This window comes from Centroberyx gerrardi, chromosome 9, assembly GCF_048128805.1.
Source record: "Centroberyx gerrardi isolate f3 chromosome 9, fCenGer3.hap1.cur.20231027, whole genome shotgun sequence".
Taxonomy (NCBI): domain Eukaryota; kingdom Metazoa; phylum Chordata; class Actinopteri; order Beryciformes; family Berycidae; genus Centroberyx; species Centroberyx gerrardi.
Window position 1 is genome coordinate 12,199,848 of NC_136005.1, and position 17,303 is coordinate 12,217,150.

Sequence of the window (17,303 nt, forward strand, 5' to 3'; positions counted from 1 at the left end):
AAGGCTACAGAAGGAATCCCACCAGACACTGCCACTGATTCCTATCTGTCTGTGGATCATTCTGCCCCTCAGAGAGCAGCGGACTCTCCCTCCCCACAGCTCAGGTTCCCGCGCCCCTGTCAGAGCCTTGGCTAACCAACCATGCAGTTTCTTTTTAATCTACACTGTGACAATCTAACAATCTGCCTTTTTAATGAAGGCTATATTAACTTTGGCGCCACTGTAGTAAACTTAATAAGGGCTTCACCCACAAAGGAAGCCGTCATTAGGCGCTTTGTTGAGTTATATTCCGTGTGATTGAAAGGACGGACATCATATTGCTGAAATGGTTTCAGCATGAGGTCATTGTGTCTGATTTGTGAAGTGCAGTTAACAAGATTATGCCATGGTTTCGCTGGCAGACAGCAGTGCAGCGAGGAGGCAAGGTGATCGTTGAAGCTAAGGACATTTTGTTCTCATTAACGTGTTTGCACACACACAACATCTGTTTGAATGACTGTGATACGCATTCGCTCTACCGTAAATACACACTCATCAGCTTTTCCTGTGATTTCATGATGAATATGACCTACAATAAGCAGGGCGGTGTACTGGTGGGGAAACTGTCCCAAGTTCAATCCCCAGCAGGCGTCCGCCCTGCTTGAGTGTCTTTGAGCAAGACACTCAATCCCTCACCAGCTCTGACCTCTGACCCTGTGGAGGGGTCGGCAAGCGGAAAGAGAATTCCTAACAGGGAACAATAAACTATCGAGTCATTATTACAAAAATCTATCATTGAGATAATTCTACTAAGTTGGCAAAAGTTCACCAAAGATAACGGTTTTGTTTAATGAGGTTTTATTTGGTTTAGTATTGTGAAAATACCTTTACTTTAGGTCCTAACCAGGAATGATAGTCATGGGATAATTATTATTGATGGGAACCAGCGCTTCCACCCTGCCATTAGCTGGCTATACTATTACATCTATGGGAACAGAAACCACCACTGTTCTGCTCACCACCAAGCCACAGTTAATGCACTGGAATGTGCTTCAGTATGTCAGTGCAATGGGTTAACTTATTTTCTCAGAGATTAAATTCATAGCAGCCATTCCACTCCTCTCTCCAAGTTCCTGCTAAAGGCCGCTGTGTGGATGTGTATTGCAGTTCAGTCTGACATTGTAACTGAATTACTAAGAGATTGACTCAATTAAATCACATGTTCTAAAACATGGTCTGTTATGCTCCTACCACCTCTCATATTGTTCTGTTTAAGTCCTGGTAAACCCCGCTATATGAAAATGCATCTTATTGTAAGCCGATTGTTAAGCCAAAGATTAAAAACTTAAATGAAACTTAACATTCTTGTGAGTTGTTGCTCCTCCTAATGCTGTGTAAAAAAAAAAAAGTTCCACTTTCATTCTTACTTTTTTTCCTCTGGAGTTAAATTACTTCTCATACAGTATATATCCTCTGTAGGGTTTTCATTTAATTTTGCTCCGGATGTGTCAGAGCAAATTAGTGAATGGATTATTGAATCAAGCAACCGGGTAATGAAGGAATCATGCCTCCTCCCTGAATGAGAAATAATGTCTCATATATACACTCTATATGGTTTCAATTGATGTTACACCGGGTGTGCAAATTAATGAATGTATTATCCAGACAGTCATTTTTAACCATTCATGCCTCTGTCCCACCCCAGACTACCGGACCGGGCCATGCTTCACCCAGGTGAACAACCAGATGTGCCAGGGACAGCTGAGCGGCATCGTCTGCACCAAGACCCTCTGCTGCGCTACCATTGGCCGGGCCTGGGGCCATCCGTGTGAGCAGTGTCCCGCCCAGCCACACCCCTGCAGACGAGGCTTCATCCCCAACATCCGCACTGGAGCCTGCCAAGGTCAGAGGGAAACTCCGCCTCTCTCTCTCTCTCTCTCTCTCTCTCTCTCTCTCTCTCTCTGTCTCTTTCTCTCTCTCTCTTACAAACTCACACACCTGGAGGATCTTCTTTTAAACTTGTTAAGTGATGAAGGGGGATGCACATGCTAACACACACATACATGCTCACACACACCATCACCACAATAAACACTGTAACCATTACTTTATCTGTCATCATCTCAGCTGCAATTCCTGCCAGCAACATCCCCGACCCACTGTCAACAACATTGAGGGTGTTTACATGCACACAGTATGCCGGATGCTAGCTTATATTTCCCAGTTAAAGTTTTATTCAGGAGAAGTTGCTTACATCTCCATATACCAGTCACAAATATGCCTATATAGAGGCATAAATATACTGTTTTATTTATGCCTCAGTATCCTGGCTAGTCTCAGCATATCCCAGCTATCATATCGGGGTATCTCATAGTTGAGATGTTGAATGATGTGAAGTTTGTCCTAGCTATTGTAAACAGGATATGGTGCATACATGTACCATGTCTTAAGTGGAATACTTTGTATCCCGAATTATATCAGAATATTAATTTACATGTAAATGGACCAACTGAAAGAGAAACCCTTTCATGTCTTACCCAGATACTGATAATTGTGCTGCTATACACACTATTCATTCACTCTATATACTTACCAGTGTTAAACAGATACAGTATATACATCAAAGATCAAAGGTAGGCTAAGTTGGAGCAAGAGAGAAAGAGCGAGACATGGAGAGAGTGAGAGAGAGATGTTGAGAGATGGAGAGCAAATATGAACTGAGATTCACCCTTCTTCATCAACATTCCTCCTGCTGGTGTCCCAGAACCCCCCAGTCCAGGGTCTTCCTGTGTAAACTCTGTCTCTCTCTCTCTCTCTCTCTCTCTCTCTCTCTCTCTCTCTCTCTCTCTCTCTCTCCTTCTCTCTCTCTCTCTCTCTCTCTCCCTCCCTGCCTCCCTACAGGCCTCTCTAATAACCTATGGTCCTGACTGGACTAAGCAATAAGCCTGCATCAATATATGACACATGTGGAGGTCGTGTCCCCTGCTAGATGAGCCCAGCTAGACTCTCAGTTGCCCCCCTCCAGCTCCTCTCAGATGGACCCACCCAGAATCCCCCCAGGGAGATTTTAATGGTACATGTCTAGCTCACGCCCGCACACAAGGGGACTGTGGTTTTGTCTAAGCGTGTTTTTGTAGTGAAGCTCAAACCACCTGGCCACACTTTAAACGTATTGACAACAGTGTAATTACTACGGTGACATGGTGGGCAAAGAGATAGAGCCTCCTCAACATGTAAAGGGCTTTGAGTGCTATGGGGAAAGTTTTAAAAATACAATTTATTCATAACTTGAGGTCTATGTATTGTAATTTTAACCATTGGCACAAATGTGCTGGATGGATTTGGATTTTCTGGTAGCAATACAGTATGAGGTAGGGCTGAAAGATAGTGACAAAAAATCTAATTGCAATTATTTGACAGAGTTTTTCTTGTCTAATTTTTTTAAAACTTTTTGTTAAAAGAAAATAGATGTCAGTGTGCAGGATTTACTGAGTTTGAGAATGATGAAAGGTTTTCATCAATATTGTACTTAATTCATGGACCAAAGATTATCTGCAGCACTAAAACAGACAGGCGTCCATTTTGGACGCCTCTCTCTCTTAAGCAATTAATTGCAGCCTCTGCAATTTGGAAATTGCAGTTCATATTGTGATTTTGATTTTCTTTTTTCGATTAATTGTTCAGCTCTAGTTTGAGGGGCTGGAAAATACTGTATATCTACCATCAATGATTAATGTCCACTTTGCAAATAGGCTGAAATTCATTAACAGAACACACCAAAGCAATGTATATATATAACATAACATAACGATATAATAACATAGCAATGCACCCAGCTTATCACTTTAAGTCTGTATACGTTATTTATGACAGCTGTTCAAAAAGGTAATACATCTGGCATCAGTCACTGGTTTGTATTTAGCCCTATAACTTCCTTCCTTTTGGACATGGCTGCCAGGCTGCTCATCTGTTAAAGGTATGCCAGTATGAGCAGGTTTCATCGCCCAGTTCTCCTCCCATCAATCTCTCCTTCTCCTCCATCAATCACTCATCTCTCTCTGACTCGCATATCTCCTCTCTCTCTCTCTCTCTCTCTCTCTCTCTCTCTCTCTCTGTCTCTCTTTCTCGCCATCCTTTCCTCTCTGCATCTCTGTGTCTGTCTCTCTCTGACTCTCTCTCTTGCTCTCTCTCTCCCTCTCTCTCTCTCACACACACGCAAACACACACACACACACACACACAGACCAAAGGAGACACCTAATCGCCTGAGAGCCTAGAGCAAAGTCTTGCTGGCAGCAGTACAAAGCACTCATGACCATGAATCCAAATGTAAGGATTGCATTCCAGGCTCTGCATCAGGATGTTGGCCAGTACACTCTCTCCCTCTCCCCCACCCCCCACCCCCCTCTTTTCCTCTCTCTCTCTGTCTGTCTCTCTTTCTCTCTCTCTCTCTCTCTCTCTCTGTGTCTCGCTCTCTCAGCCTTTGGCATAGAGAGTTCCTTAACACCAGACCATATTTTCAGCCTTTGTTAAAAAGGAGCAGAGATTGAAGGTATTCAGATGATTAGAAACAGGCGGTGTCTTTGTGTGTGTGTGTGTGTGTGTGTGTGTGTGTGCGTGTGTGTGCGTGTGTGTGTGTGTGTCCACATATGTGCATGCATTTTTGGTTTTTGGAGGCCTTGGCTGCACATTTGCAATCCCTGCCAGCATCCCGCTTACTGACTGGCACTGAGGTGAACTATTAGAAGCCCACTTTGTGTGTGTGTGTGTGTGTGTGTGTGTGTCTGTCTGTCTGTCTGTGTGTGTGGGTGTGTGTGTGTGTGTGTGTGTGTGTCTGTGTGCCCCAACTTAGACTGGATCACAGGTTTCCACAGTCCCTCACACACAGTGACTAGTCCAGAACCCACCCACTGACATCCCCAGTACCAACGAAGAGTGACTCACATTGAATGCTGGGAAATACGTGCATTTATGAAGCCATTTCCTGTTCAAACAAGAGCTGTAGTTGGTCTGTCTGGAAGTGGTCTCAGAAATCACAGCCAGCGCCAAGTTATTCCCCATTTTCTGCCCCACTCCCTTTGCGAAATCGCTTAATAGGAGAACGAAAGACAGCGCTTTAGTGACAGAGAGGGAATCTTGGGCCGTATGTCACGTTTATGATTGAATACAGTGCTACATACATAGCAAACTGATGTAAATTTTGTATTTTATGGACTGCGTATTGTTTGGAGTTAGTGGGTAGTAAAGATTTTAGTAGTTTTCAGCGTATTAAGAGCATAGTATACTGCATCTCCTAAACCAAAGCCCTACTGCTGCTATTTATTATAGGGTCTTATTCCCCTGCTCTCCCCTTCTCCCCCAACTTTCTTGCTTCCCTCTCCCCTCCCACGACCGTTCTCATCCTTTTTTCTTTGTCCATCTCTCCCTCTCTCTCAGATGTGGATGAGTGCCAGGCTGTGCCAGGTCTGTGTGCAGGAGGTAACTGCATCAACACAGTGGGATCCTACGAGTGCAAGTGTCCCGCCGGCCACCGTCAGAGTGAAACCAGCCACAAATGTGAAGGTGAGTCAGTTCTATCAAGGTGTCTGGACAGAGTACAAGACTGAACAAAAGGTGTTCAGTAACATTTGGTCAACAAGAAAGAGAAAGAAGAGAAAGAAGAAACTTATAAAACGTATTAAACTTTTTAATTATAAAAACAAATGAGGGCCAAAGATGTTTTGTATTAATGGTGAGTCTGTCATGCAGCATAGATGTTGCTGTTGTCACATGAAAAATGCATGGTTGTCAATTGGAGAATATGGGTTCTTTTCTTAATTCCTTAAAAACTGACCTTTTGGAGATGCAAGTTTTGCACCCGACAGCGATGGCACAAGATACAAGATACAGGAACATTTATTGTACAGTGAAGTGTGCATACATAACAGTGGACAACATGAAACACAACATAGAAAGCACATGCTCTGGTCAATATGAAGCAGACCAGACCAGCAGCCATCTTTAATGTAGTGTCATTATTGTCTTTATTGCGAAGTGAAGAGTGACAAGGGAAATATTAATGAGGTAGGTACAGCAGCGTAGTTTGAGCTGGGTTTCAAACACACATTTCTTCCAAGAATGATAGCACCAGTGTGGCTCAGTGACTAGGAACTAGGACAGACGTTCAAGGTTCAAGTCCCCGTGTCGGCAGGCATCCACCCTGCTGAAGTGCCCTTGCTCAAGACACTGAATCCCTACCAGCTCCAGGACTGCTGCTCTGTAGCTGATCCTCCACTCTCACCTCCTCACGGACGGGGACAAGTGAAATGAGAACTTCCCTTTGGGAGTCAGTAAAGCGTCACATTATTTATTATTATGCCAGTCATTGGTTGTAGCAGTTGTCACACACATTCCCCTGTCCAACATCCAAGTTACACAATATATGAACTACATATATAAACTATTTGAGTATACTTGAGTATGTTATTCCGCCAACTCAACAGAATTTAATGTAGATTTAATATAAGTTAGATGTTGTTGAATTAATGGTGACACAGTTATGGCCGTGGATTTTATGTTAACTGTGGGTTGCTGCCATCAGTTGACAATCCTCTAAGGGGGCTTAAAATGTGAAGATACAGTATGTTCAGAGTTAAAGCAGTCTGGTCTGGACAAGCACACACGCACACATGAACACACACAGCAGAGTGGGTTCACATTACAATGTGTTGATTGGATGGAATTTAAACAATGCCCAGGCTAAACAGTCTGATAGTTAGCCAGGCAGGGGTTGTGGCTGTTGGACTGAAGCCTATGTGTTCTCAGTCTTCAGGGAGGATTACAGAGAGCTCTTAAACTGTTTCAGCCAGATGACATCCATTCTGCTGAACAAGGCCAAGGTTGGACTGTCTGCTGCAGTTTTGTATCAGCGTTTGAATTATTGGCTCTAAATTCACCTCTAGCGTGCCTCCGAGCCGTACCAGATAAGACACACAAGTGCACCATACATCCTAATAATGCTATGGCTGGAAACAAGCGTCACCGCCTTCAGCGTCGTGACAAGCCGTTAGCATGAGATGCACAAGGGATGATTTATGTTGGAGTCAAGGAAAACGGGGAAAGATGACTTCACTGGATTCATCAGAATCCCAGCTCAGTTGTGGTTTTGGGTGACAGCCATGCTTCAGGACTTACAGTAAGGAGAGTGTGAGCGCTTCCAGAGGTGCTGAACATCGCTCAGTAGGGTTTGGGTGTGGATCTTGTAGTCAAATTCCATCCACAGTCTACAGCACCCAGAGGACCACACTATAGTCCCAAGGACGCTTCGACTGAGACAAGGTGGAAACACGCGAGGAGCTCAGGATTAGGAGAAACTAGAAAAGTGTGTGCCAGCTTATGTGCGCTCACAACAGAATGCAAAGACTAACACACACACACACACACACACGCACAAACGCACACACTCTATAAAGGCTTAATTAACATGTCCATTAAGTGAATTCTAGACTCCTATAACCTTTCTGTCCCTCCCCAGGTCACCATCCTTTTCTAATTTCATTACCTTGCCATAGTTAACAGAATTGGCCACTGATGATTATGTGGTGAGTGAGAAGAGAGACAAGGAGAGAGAGAGAGAGAGAGAGAGAACAGCTGGTTCAGAGACCCTGAGGGTTACTCAGGGGTGAGAGACTTGTACCTTAAATTACACACACACACATGCACACACACACACACACACATACCGGCTGGTGCCTCTGTTCCACCACGCTGAATGGCTAGATTGTGATTCTCACGCCGACTGTCGGCTCTCTTCTCTTCAGCAGAGGTGGCCGTGGTCTCTGAAGGCGGTGGGGTGCAGGGGCTGATGGGTAGAGGGAGGGGGAGGACAGCGGCAGGACAATACTGCCCTTTAAAGGCAAACAACAGTGACTGCTTATCACGAGTTTCACAGGTCAAAAGTCATGATTAAGGTTTAGATTTCATACCAGCAAAAATTATACTCATTAATACCACTAAATTATACACTAGTATCCACTTCCATACCAACAATTCTTTCGGCATGACAAGGCATGAACTTTGAAGTCTTTTTTTTTTGTTTTACTACTCACGCAGTTGCTGCATTTGGTTTTGCAGGACACAATAGAGGAGACTGTCATAGATCGGCCCACACAGGCTTGGAAATTGTATCACTAGACTTATTATTTACCGTAGTTTCAGCCAAACTAACAGGTTGATGGGAAGCAGGGATGTTGTCAATCTACACTACCAGTCAAAAGGTTGGACCAGGCATTTTTCTTTATTTTTACTATTTTTCACATTTTAGAAAGACATCAAAACTATGAAATAACACAAATGGAATTATGCAGTGACCAAAAAAGTGTTAAACAAATCAAAACTATCTTATATTTTAGATTCTTTAAAGTAGGCGCCCTTTGCCTTGATGGAAAGGCAAAGGCTTTGGAAAGAAATTCATACATAGGCATCAACTTCACTATTTATATTTGTCTAAAAAACGAATTTCAAGCATTTAAGCATAAGCCTTTAAATCAAAATGGCTTCAAGATAATGAAAAACATAGTACATTCAATCAGGTGTGCCCAAACATTTGACTGGTCGTGTACTTTCAATTTGCTCAATTCAAGAAATGGATCCTCTTCAGAGTTCTGGAAATCTTTGGTTTCTTATCAGAAAGAACTAACATTATTTTGTATTTGTTGCAGTTTCAATTTACATCTGGAACTGAATAAGTGAAAAGTAGGCTAAACTGAAACCAGCCCTAGTGTGGAAGCTTTCAGGATTTATCATGCGATTGGTTCAAGTGAGGCCTGCAGAGTGAGAACAGAAGGAGTGCTGTTTTTCTAAAGCTTGTAAAAAAAAGAGTGCAGTTGTGACCTATATCTTAAGTCACCCACTTTTTATGAAATCTCGCATACAATCAGCCCAGGTCCTTTGGGAGAGGTTTTTATGGAAATGCCTTCCTAGTTAATGCACAAACACAGCCGCCTTACTGAGAGCCGTCCCAGTGAGACTATAGTGAGGTTTTGGAGTAGTTAAGATAAAGTGCAGTTAAGATGTCAAGGGTGTCTGATCGTTTTGGGCACAACAACCCACCTGGTTTCATGGCCCGCTTTCAGTTGCAGACTATTCTTAACAGTCTCTCCTTTTTCCTTTCCTCCTCCTCCTCCTTTCTGCTTTTTCTGCTCCTACCATTTTCCTTCCATAAATACAGTCTTTTGGCTCAAAACCAGCTGTTAGCGCTGAACAAAGGAACACTTACGGCATGTGGGAGACTTTCTCATTACACACAAGGACCTCCCCGTTGCTCTGACACTCACGGAGCCTCACGCACGCACTCGCTCACACTTATTCACACTGTGCAAACACACACGCACAGACAGTTTCAAACATCAGCTTGGATTAGATGAAACTTTATGATCCCAGTGGGGAAATTGGGTTAATTGCATCCATACATTATCTAAAGTTTTTCACACATTGAGTAGTGTTATAAATATTGCATGCATATATCTGCACACACAGACAGGCAGACGCACACATTGCAGCTTTGATGGCTGGGTAGTGGTCATTTATCCAGGTGACAGACGTTTCCCTGCACACACACACACACACACACACACGGTCAGTCCCACAGAGTGTAATGTCTGGCCTGCTAATGCTGCTGCTGACACAAGGTTTATTTGGCTGGGCTTTTACGGCTTCACCTCGGCCTTTTGCCACCGCCGTCGGACAGGAGTCAGCAGGGGACGGACAGCCTCTTTGCTTCCCACGGCAGGCGTCATTACACACACACACACACACACACACACACGTACACACGCAATGAGACACACACACACAGAGAAAGACACACATTGATATACTGTACATGCGCTCACTTTCTTTTACTCCTACACAAACACTAACACACCCTTCCCTTTTCCACACCGCACTAAATGCATACCCCACTGACTGACTGCACACGCACACACACACACCGCCGCCGTTACCACGCAATACTCCACACACACCACGTCTGCACTTATGCTGTAATTATGCCCCATAGTGGTACAGTAATTACGTATGCGTATAAATAAGTGTGACACGTCATAAAAACCCAATACCTTCTGGTACTTCACTTTGGGTTCCCCCATCATGGAGCAGAGAGGCCCCCCTCCCTCTGAATAATACGACTTTATACTGTAATAAAGTGTACCACGCCGAGGTGGGCCCTGCCAAGCACTGAGGCCAGGTGCTCTCATACATACTCAAAGAAATCTCTGAGCCAAACCATAGGCTGGTCTATATGGGCTGGCACACTCTTCATGTCTGATGGTCAGCTTGTGCTATTCCCTTTGACTTGAGTAGGTTTTGAATTCGGTTTCTTCATCTAGTGTGAACCTTGGTCTAGATTTATCAAGTTTTGCGCAGATAACCCGGCCAAATGGTGAGCAACACATTTTGCCTTATAGTATTGCAGACTTTTAGCATGGGTTGCCCTAGTGTAGTGGTTCTCAACGTGGGGTCCGGGGACCACCAGGGGTCCTTGAGGGGGTTCCAGGGGGTCCCCAGCAAACTGATGAATTGTTAAACTTTGCCATTATTTCATTTACAACAAGTTAACACAACTAGAGAATGTAGAAGAATGACTATTTTGATCGTAGTTTCACTGTTATCTCTCTATCTACAGTACAGACAGTCATGGAATTCTGGACAAAATCATATCTAACAATAACAATATTCTCAGATTTGGGTCAGAGAGACAAAATCTCATCAAATGGGGGTCTGTGGCTCTAATGTGGACTAAATTAGGGTCCTTGATATGAAAAAGTTTGAGAATCCCTGCCCTAGTGGGAATCAAATCTCGGACCTTGGCAGTGTTAGAGCCATGCTTCACCCATTGAGCTTTACAGGACCTACTACTGGCCTATTCCTGTCATTTACATGAATGTGCAGTGACTCACAGGCTTGAGTTTTAGACTGAACACAACACACCAAAAGGCTTCTCCGCATGAGGTAATTCCACTATGTTAGACTGCAGATCTCAGATTCAATTGGTTTGCATAATATTCCCAAAGGGAGAAACTGTTGCTCCAGTGCAATAAACTTTTAGCTTCAGCCTGCTACTGCATCTTTTTAAACAAAGAACATTGCAAAATGTTTCATCAATGGCGTAATGAACAGATGCCAAGTACATTGTGTCCTGTGATGTGAAGAACTGTGGAATTTATGATGTAACTGTGTGTTTCAGATATTGACGAGTGCAGCACCATCTCGGGTGTGTGTGACGGAGGAGAATGCACCAACACCGCTGGCAGCTATGTCTGCACCTGTCCACGAGGCTACATCACCAGCACAGATGGCTCCAGATGTGTGGGTGAGTAACACACACACACTTGCACACACACACACTCACAACCTCACACTCATTTCCCCTGTTTCTCTATATCATTCGTGCGCTTCCTCACCCCCTGGCCAGCCAAAAGCCTCACATCTGGACCGTAACTTCCCTCCCTCCGTCCCTCCTTCCTGCGAATGGTGTTCTGATGAGTCAAGCTGGCCTACAGAGCTGTGAGTCGCCATGTGCAGGCGCAGACACGTGCGCTCACTATTTGGCCTTGACAGCATTAATCTGCTCTAATGTTGGTGCGCCTCTGACTCATTCACACACGCTCGCACACACGCACATACTTCGCTGACATCTACCGTGAAACACTACCAGGTGTTAATGTATTCCTGCAATCCTCACCCCTCCGTCTGAACCAAAATGGCTTCCACGGTGAAACGCAACCAGGTGTTAATATATTATTGCAAGCTTTAGCCCCAAAATGGACAGCTCAGGGCCGGTCTGTTTCCCTCCATCAGCATCAGAGGGCTAAAGGCTCCTGTAGCAAAGCAGAACCATTTGATTGCTGTAATTGAAAATGCATGTGGCCAGAGCCTCTTTCGATCCCATCTTCCATTATAAATATTATTTTCTCCCTCTTAGGTTGTTTTCTAGTTTTCACGCAATCCATCTTCCATCATCTGTGGAAAACAATGGGCTTGTCTGTTGATGTTTTGGAGAAAGAATGGGTTGAAAATACCAAGAGAACAATGATCAGGGTCACACACTATATACAAAAACACACAAACACGTGTCCACATGCATACATGCACAAGCAGGGTGGGAGCTGATCTCACAGGTAGTGTGTCATGTGGCAGATTGTTTAGCTTCGAGGTACCAGTATCATCTGGTGTTGCTTAGCAGAGCGGAGGAAAACAAAAGATGGCACTGCTAACCACAGCGAGGTGGAACCAATATAGGCGCTGATGGAAGGGGGGGGGGAGAGAGAGGAGGGGGTCGAACGACAGAAAGGAAATGATAGGAAAAAGGCAAAGAGAGTTAAGAGAAATCAAAGCAGTAAATGAGAGGGCCTCGAGCCAACATATGGAGGGAGAGGAGGAAAGAGAAGAAGAAGAAGGGGTGATGGAAGAAGCAAACTATTCAAACTATTTGGGTTGTGTGTTCCTAAACAAAGGGGCAGAGCGGTGGAGAGAGAAGAGAGGGAGCTGATTTGGAACATGCCTATCGGAAATGAGCTGTTGGCTGGCTGACTGGTGTGTCTGTGCCTGTGTTTTTGTATGTGTGTGTGTGTGTGTGTGTGTGTGTGTGTGTGTGTGTTAGAGAAATGGGAACACACCTTGACCCAGTGGTCTAATGACCCCTCCCCAAAGTGCTCCATCTGTCTGTCTTTATGCGTGTCCATATTTTTCTTTTTCTCTCCCTCTCCACTGTCCTCCCCCTTTCCCTCTTTGCCCTGCAACAGTATATCACTCTCTCTTTCTCCCTCTGTCTCTTTACTTTCTGTGTAAAGAGTGGGTCACAGCAGAGCTATTTCCCTCAGCTAACATTCCAGTGATCTACAGTAGAAATCCTCTCTGTTGACTCTGGCGGAGTTCGCGTCTCCATCTCTGTTTGGACCGTTTCTCTCGTTCTGTCTCTCCCGCCCTCTCTCTTTCTGTTTTAACTCCTTACCTCCAACTCTCGCTCGTCTCACCCTCTGTCTCATGCGGTCCTTCTTGTTCTCACTTTCTCGTCCTCCTTCTCTCTCTCTCTATCATTTCCCCCTTTTTTCACCCCTCATCTAACTTCTGGATCTTGTACCTTTCTCCCTTTAGTTCTGGTTTCACATTGTTCTTCTGTAGCCTGCTGAAGGGAAAGAGAAAGAGAGAGCAAATTAAACAGGTTCGAGACACAACCCCCATATATCCTTCCTATCCTTCCGTCTCTGTCCCACTCGGACGAGACGGAGGCAAAGCCAAGTAAACCCAAACCAAACGAGACCAGGTCAGGTCCAAACCATCTATGGATATTCCACACTAGGCTAAACCTGAGTGAAACAAAACCAAGCATGATCCAAACTTGCACCTATACACAAACTAAAGACCAATGCCAGTCTAGGTTGAAACCAGACTATGATGGACTGTCCCTTTGTTGTGAGCTACCAGGTCCTGTGGCTTTGTTTTCCACCGGCTCCTGCATGAGTGAGCGGAGGAAGATACCGTAGACTTAAAGCTGCACTGGTTTCCTCTTAACGTGACCCACATACTTTGATTAAATTCCCCTTCTGCCCGTCCTCTTTTCCTTTGCCTTTCCCTTTTTTTGGGGGGTTCAGAACACAGAAGGTGAAAAAGGGAGAGTGAATTGTTTTTATGGGGTTGATTTCTTGCTTTGCTTAACCTCAATTTCAGCAGCACGACTGCACCAGGATGTATGGTTTTGGGCTGCTTCAGGCTATCTTGCTCCAGGTGTACTGGGCTGATAAAGTGAGTTTTGCGGGATGTACCATGGTGAAGTAGGCCAGTGGGAGCTGTTGGGGGCTGACAGTAATCAGAGCCTAATGCCCTGTCACACGGTGAAAGCCTGCTGAAAAAAAAAAAAAAAAAAAAACCCCGTCCAGTCAGTCAGTCTGTAAAAACGCCTCACCAAATGAAAGCATATGCTTGTGTAGCAGGGCAGCGCTAGCGAGCAAGCCACGGTCTGGATCCAATTTAAGTCATCATCATCCCCATCAGCAACCCCCTCACTGCTTTCTCTCTCTCTCTCCCTCCTCCTCTCCGTCATTCCTACCCTCTCCCCCTCTCTCTCTCCCCTCCACCATGCCCCTAACTGGGCTAGTCCTATGGGATGTTTTGTGTTTGTGTGTTACTGTGTGTATTTGCAGTGTGTTTGTGTACGTATATATGTGTTTATGTATGTGTTCGAGCATGTATATATGTGTGTGTTTATATGTTTTGTGTATGTGCCTGGGCATGTGTGTGAGTATGTGTGTATCTGTATGTATGCGTGTATGTAAATGTGTACTGTATGTGTGTGCGGTTCCCAGACACGGCGCAGCCTCTCGTGTTCTGTCTAATTGGCAAGGATTGCTCCACATGGAACTGATTAATTCCAGACTGCTAGCTCATTAGCGAGTTAATCGACTTGCGCTCCTCCCTCCACCCACCACCCCCCCTCCCCCCTTTACTTTTTCTTCTTCTTCCCTTTTTCTTTCTTTGAATACACTAAAAATGATCTTTCGCATACGTTCACATGGAAGGGGCGAGGGACATTATCTTCACACAAATCTTTTCACATACATACTCTATTTTGCCCTCTCCCTCTCTCCCTCTCTCTCATACGCACACACACGCACACACACACACACACACACACACACACACACACACACACACAGAAACCCAGTCCAAATACCCAGGAACCCCCTTTCCCCCCTTCTCCACTTACCCCTTACACACGCTCTTTGAACCCCGGCCCCCTCACCCGCCCTGTTGACCCTGACCTGGGAAACTGTAACAAATAGGACCCCTTTTTAGGAGGCCCTTCAGATGCCTGCAGTTAGTCGGGACCCCAGGCAACCTTTCCCACTCTCAGCCCATAAAGAAGCTTCCTCCCTTGCTACCATGGAAAGGGCAGGCCAGCCTTCTGACTCCCAGCACTGGTGTTTGGAGAGGGGCTGTTACCTGTAACCTTTTCCCTCATACAGACATACTGACTCACCTGCATTCATATGTGGATGGAGAATTTACACCTTATGTGATTATTTGTCATACTGTGTCATTACCAAAAGTTTACTGTTACCGTTACCAGGTTACCGTTAGATGACATTTTCTCCTTGGCCTTGTAAGCCATGTATAAGGTTTTTTTTATCACCTTCATGCCTTTTGCTCTTTTACTTTCTTTGCTCCCCCCCTCTTCAGTCGTCTCATTCTCTCCGTGTTTCATCTCCTCCCTCAGATCAACGCGTGGGAACCTGTTTCTCTGCTCTGGCTAACGGGCGCTGTGCTGCGGAGCTGAGCGGACAGTACACCAAGATGCAGTGCTGCTGCGACACGGGCCGCTGCTGGGCGTTGGGACAGATCCCAGAGATGTGTCCTGTCAGGGGGTCCGGTGAGTACAGTACACACACACACACACACATACACACAGGACTGCACATACATGCACAAACCACATTTCATTTTTTGACAACACCATATGGTCCAGCTGTCTCTCTGTTAGTTGATCCCACTGCTGAACAAAGTGTTGCATATGAACTTGAATTTAGGACAAACTATCCATCACCTTCTTCAGATGATAAAAAACAACTGACAATCTCCACGATAGATTGTCTATGGCTTGGCATGAGCGTAGCCACAGTAAATAAAGCCTTGACAGCGTAAATGGTCAGCAAGCCAAATGACTTTAACACAATGAGGGTAAACTAGACAAGACTGACGCCGTTGGAGAGGGGGGGCTCCTTTGTGTTTGTGTGTGTGTGTGGGAGAGAGAGAGAGAGAGAGAGAGAGAGACAGAAAGGCAATAGAATCAACTCAAACTGATGAGCATGATGTCATGAGCAAAACCAAACAGAGAAAGATGGAAAAGATTTGTGTGAAGATAATGACCCACGTCTCTTCAATCAAGCTGGAATATGTGGAGCTCTTCCCCTGCGTGAGACTGTGTGATCCATATCTGATCCGTTACAGAATGTTTCTGCTTCTTCCATTGGCAGCGCTGAACTAAGCTGGTTTTGTGTGTGTGTGTGTGTGTGTGTGTGTACGTGTGTTTCTGGTCTGTATCCACATGTGGAGGAACATACTCACACTCCTTCACTCCCACTAGTTCTCATTATAGTGGGAGGCCTTGCTTTGGCTCCAACTGGAGTCTTTTACATCCTCTGAGGTTTACTCACTCAATGTCTGTGTTTGTGTGTGTGGGTGTGGGTGTGTGTGTGTGCGTGTGTGTGTGTGTGTGTGTGTGGGTGCATCCCCAACTTTTGTCTGTTTAAGGTGTTCAACTGACATCTAGTATTGCGTGACTGCCAAACTAAGAGGAAAACACATGCACACACACACACACAGGCATACGCACATACATACACCAGTTCATAGCCATCGATGAAAAACAGCACATAGAGGACATAACATGAAATATATGCCGAAGCAGAGCAGGGGCTCATGTAAATGCATGCACATTTTTCAGCTATTACTAGGTCAGGCACGGCTCCAGTCATAGCATATGTGAAACCTGGAAAATCCTCAAAGTTAGAAAGGTCAACTTTGCTATAAACTTACAAAATAACATAAAAATCCAGTGCAAAGAACAGTAACCTTTGGGAATTCTGTGTTTTTAGTACACAGTACAGAATTACAGGAGAGAAGAAGGTCATGGTTTCAAACTGATGACAAGCACATGCACTACAGACCTCTGAGTGGCCAGGTTGATTCAAATTAACAGTACTTTTGAGTCTGAATGAGTAAACTACATCAACAATAACCAGTTTAAACACAAAATTCTTGTTCAGATCTGATAAATGTGATTCTTCATCCCCTCCTGACTGATAGCAAATGAAAAATAAGGAAGTATCCATCCACTAACTGCTTCCCTGTGATTTCTATTTCTCCTGCAGATGAGTTCAGGCGTCTGTGTATTGTGGGTGTTCCTCAGGGACACGGTCTCCCTAATGGCTACCCCAACGGACACTTCCCCAACGGCAACGGCAACGGGTACAACTATGGGTACAACAAGTTCAACGGTAACGGTAATGGAGGCATCGGCGGGAACGGAGGTGGAGGAGTCGCAGGAGGAGGCTTCGGAGGGAACGGAGGCGGCTTTGGAGGAAACGGAGGAGGATTTGGGGGCAACGGAGGGGGACTTCTGACCCCACCGCACATCGGTGAGTCAATTTATGAATCTGAATAAGTGAGTTGATCTTTGGCTCTGAATGATGCATATGAATTATTAGTATTAAGCTTATCTTAAGTTTTAATTTTAGAAACAAATGAGTTAATTTTTAATTGAGTTGGCTTTTAACTTAAAGCATTTC

General features: G+C 44.8%; 1 protein-coding gene across 1 annotated transcript in view; it reads left to right on the forward strand.

Annotated features, from left to right (window-relative positions):
* The window catches only part of fbn3 (fibrillin 3), a 72,615-nt gene that overhangs the window by 27,258 nt on the left and 28,054 nt on the right, over window positions 1–17,303 (forward strand). Inside the window, exons 7-11 of the mRNA XM_071926033.2 lie at window positions 1,685–1,882; window positions 5,416–5,541; window positions 11,204–11,329; window positions 15,233–15,385; window positions 16,887–17,153. Coding sequence (XP_071782134.2) covers window positions 1,685–1,882; window positions 5,416–5,541; window positions 11,204–11,329; window positions 15,233–15,385; window positions 16,887–17,153 — 870 coding nt within the window. The remainder of the gene's footprint in view (window positions 1–1,684; window positions 1,883–5,415; window positions 5,542–11,203; window positions 11,330–15,232; window positions 15,386–16,886; window positions 17,154–17,303) is intronic.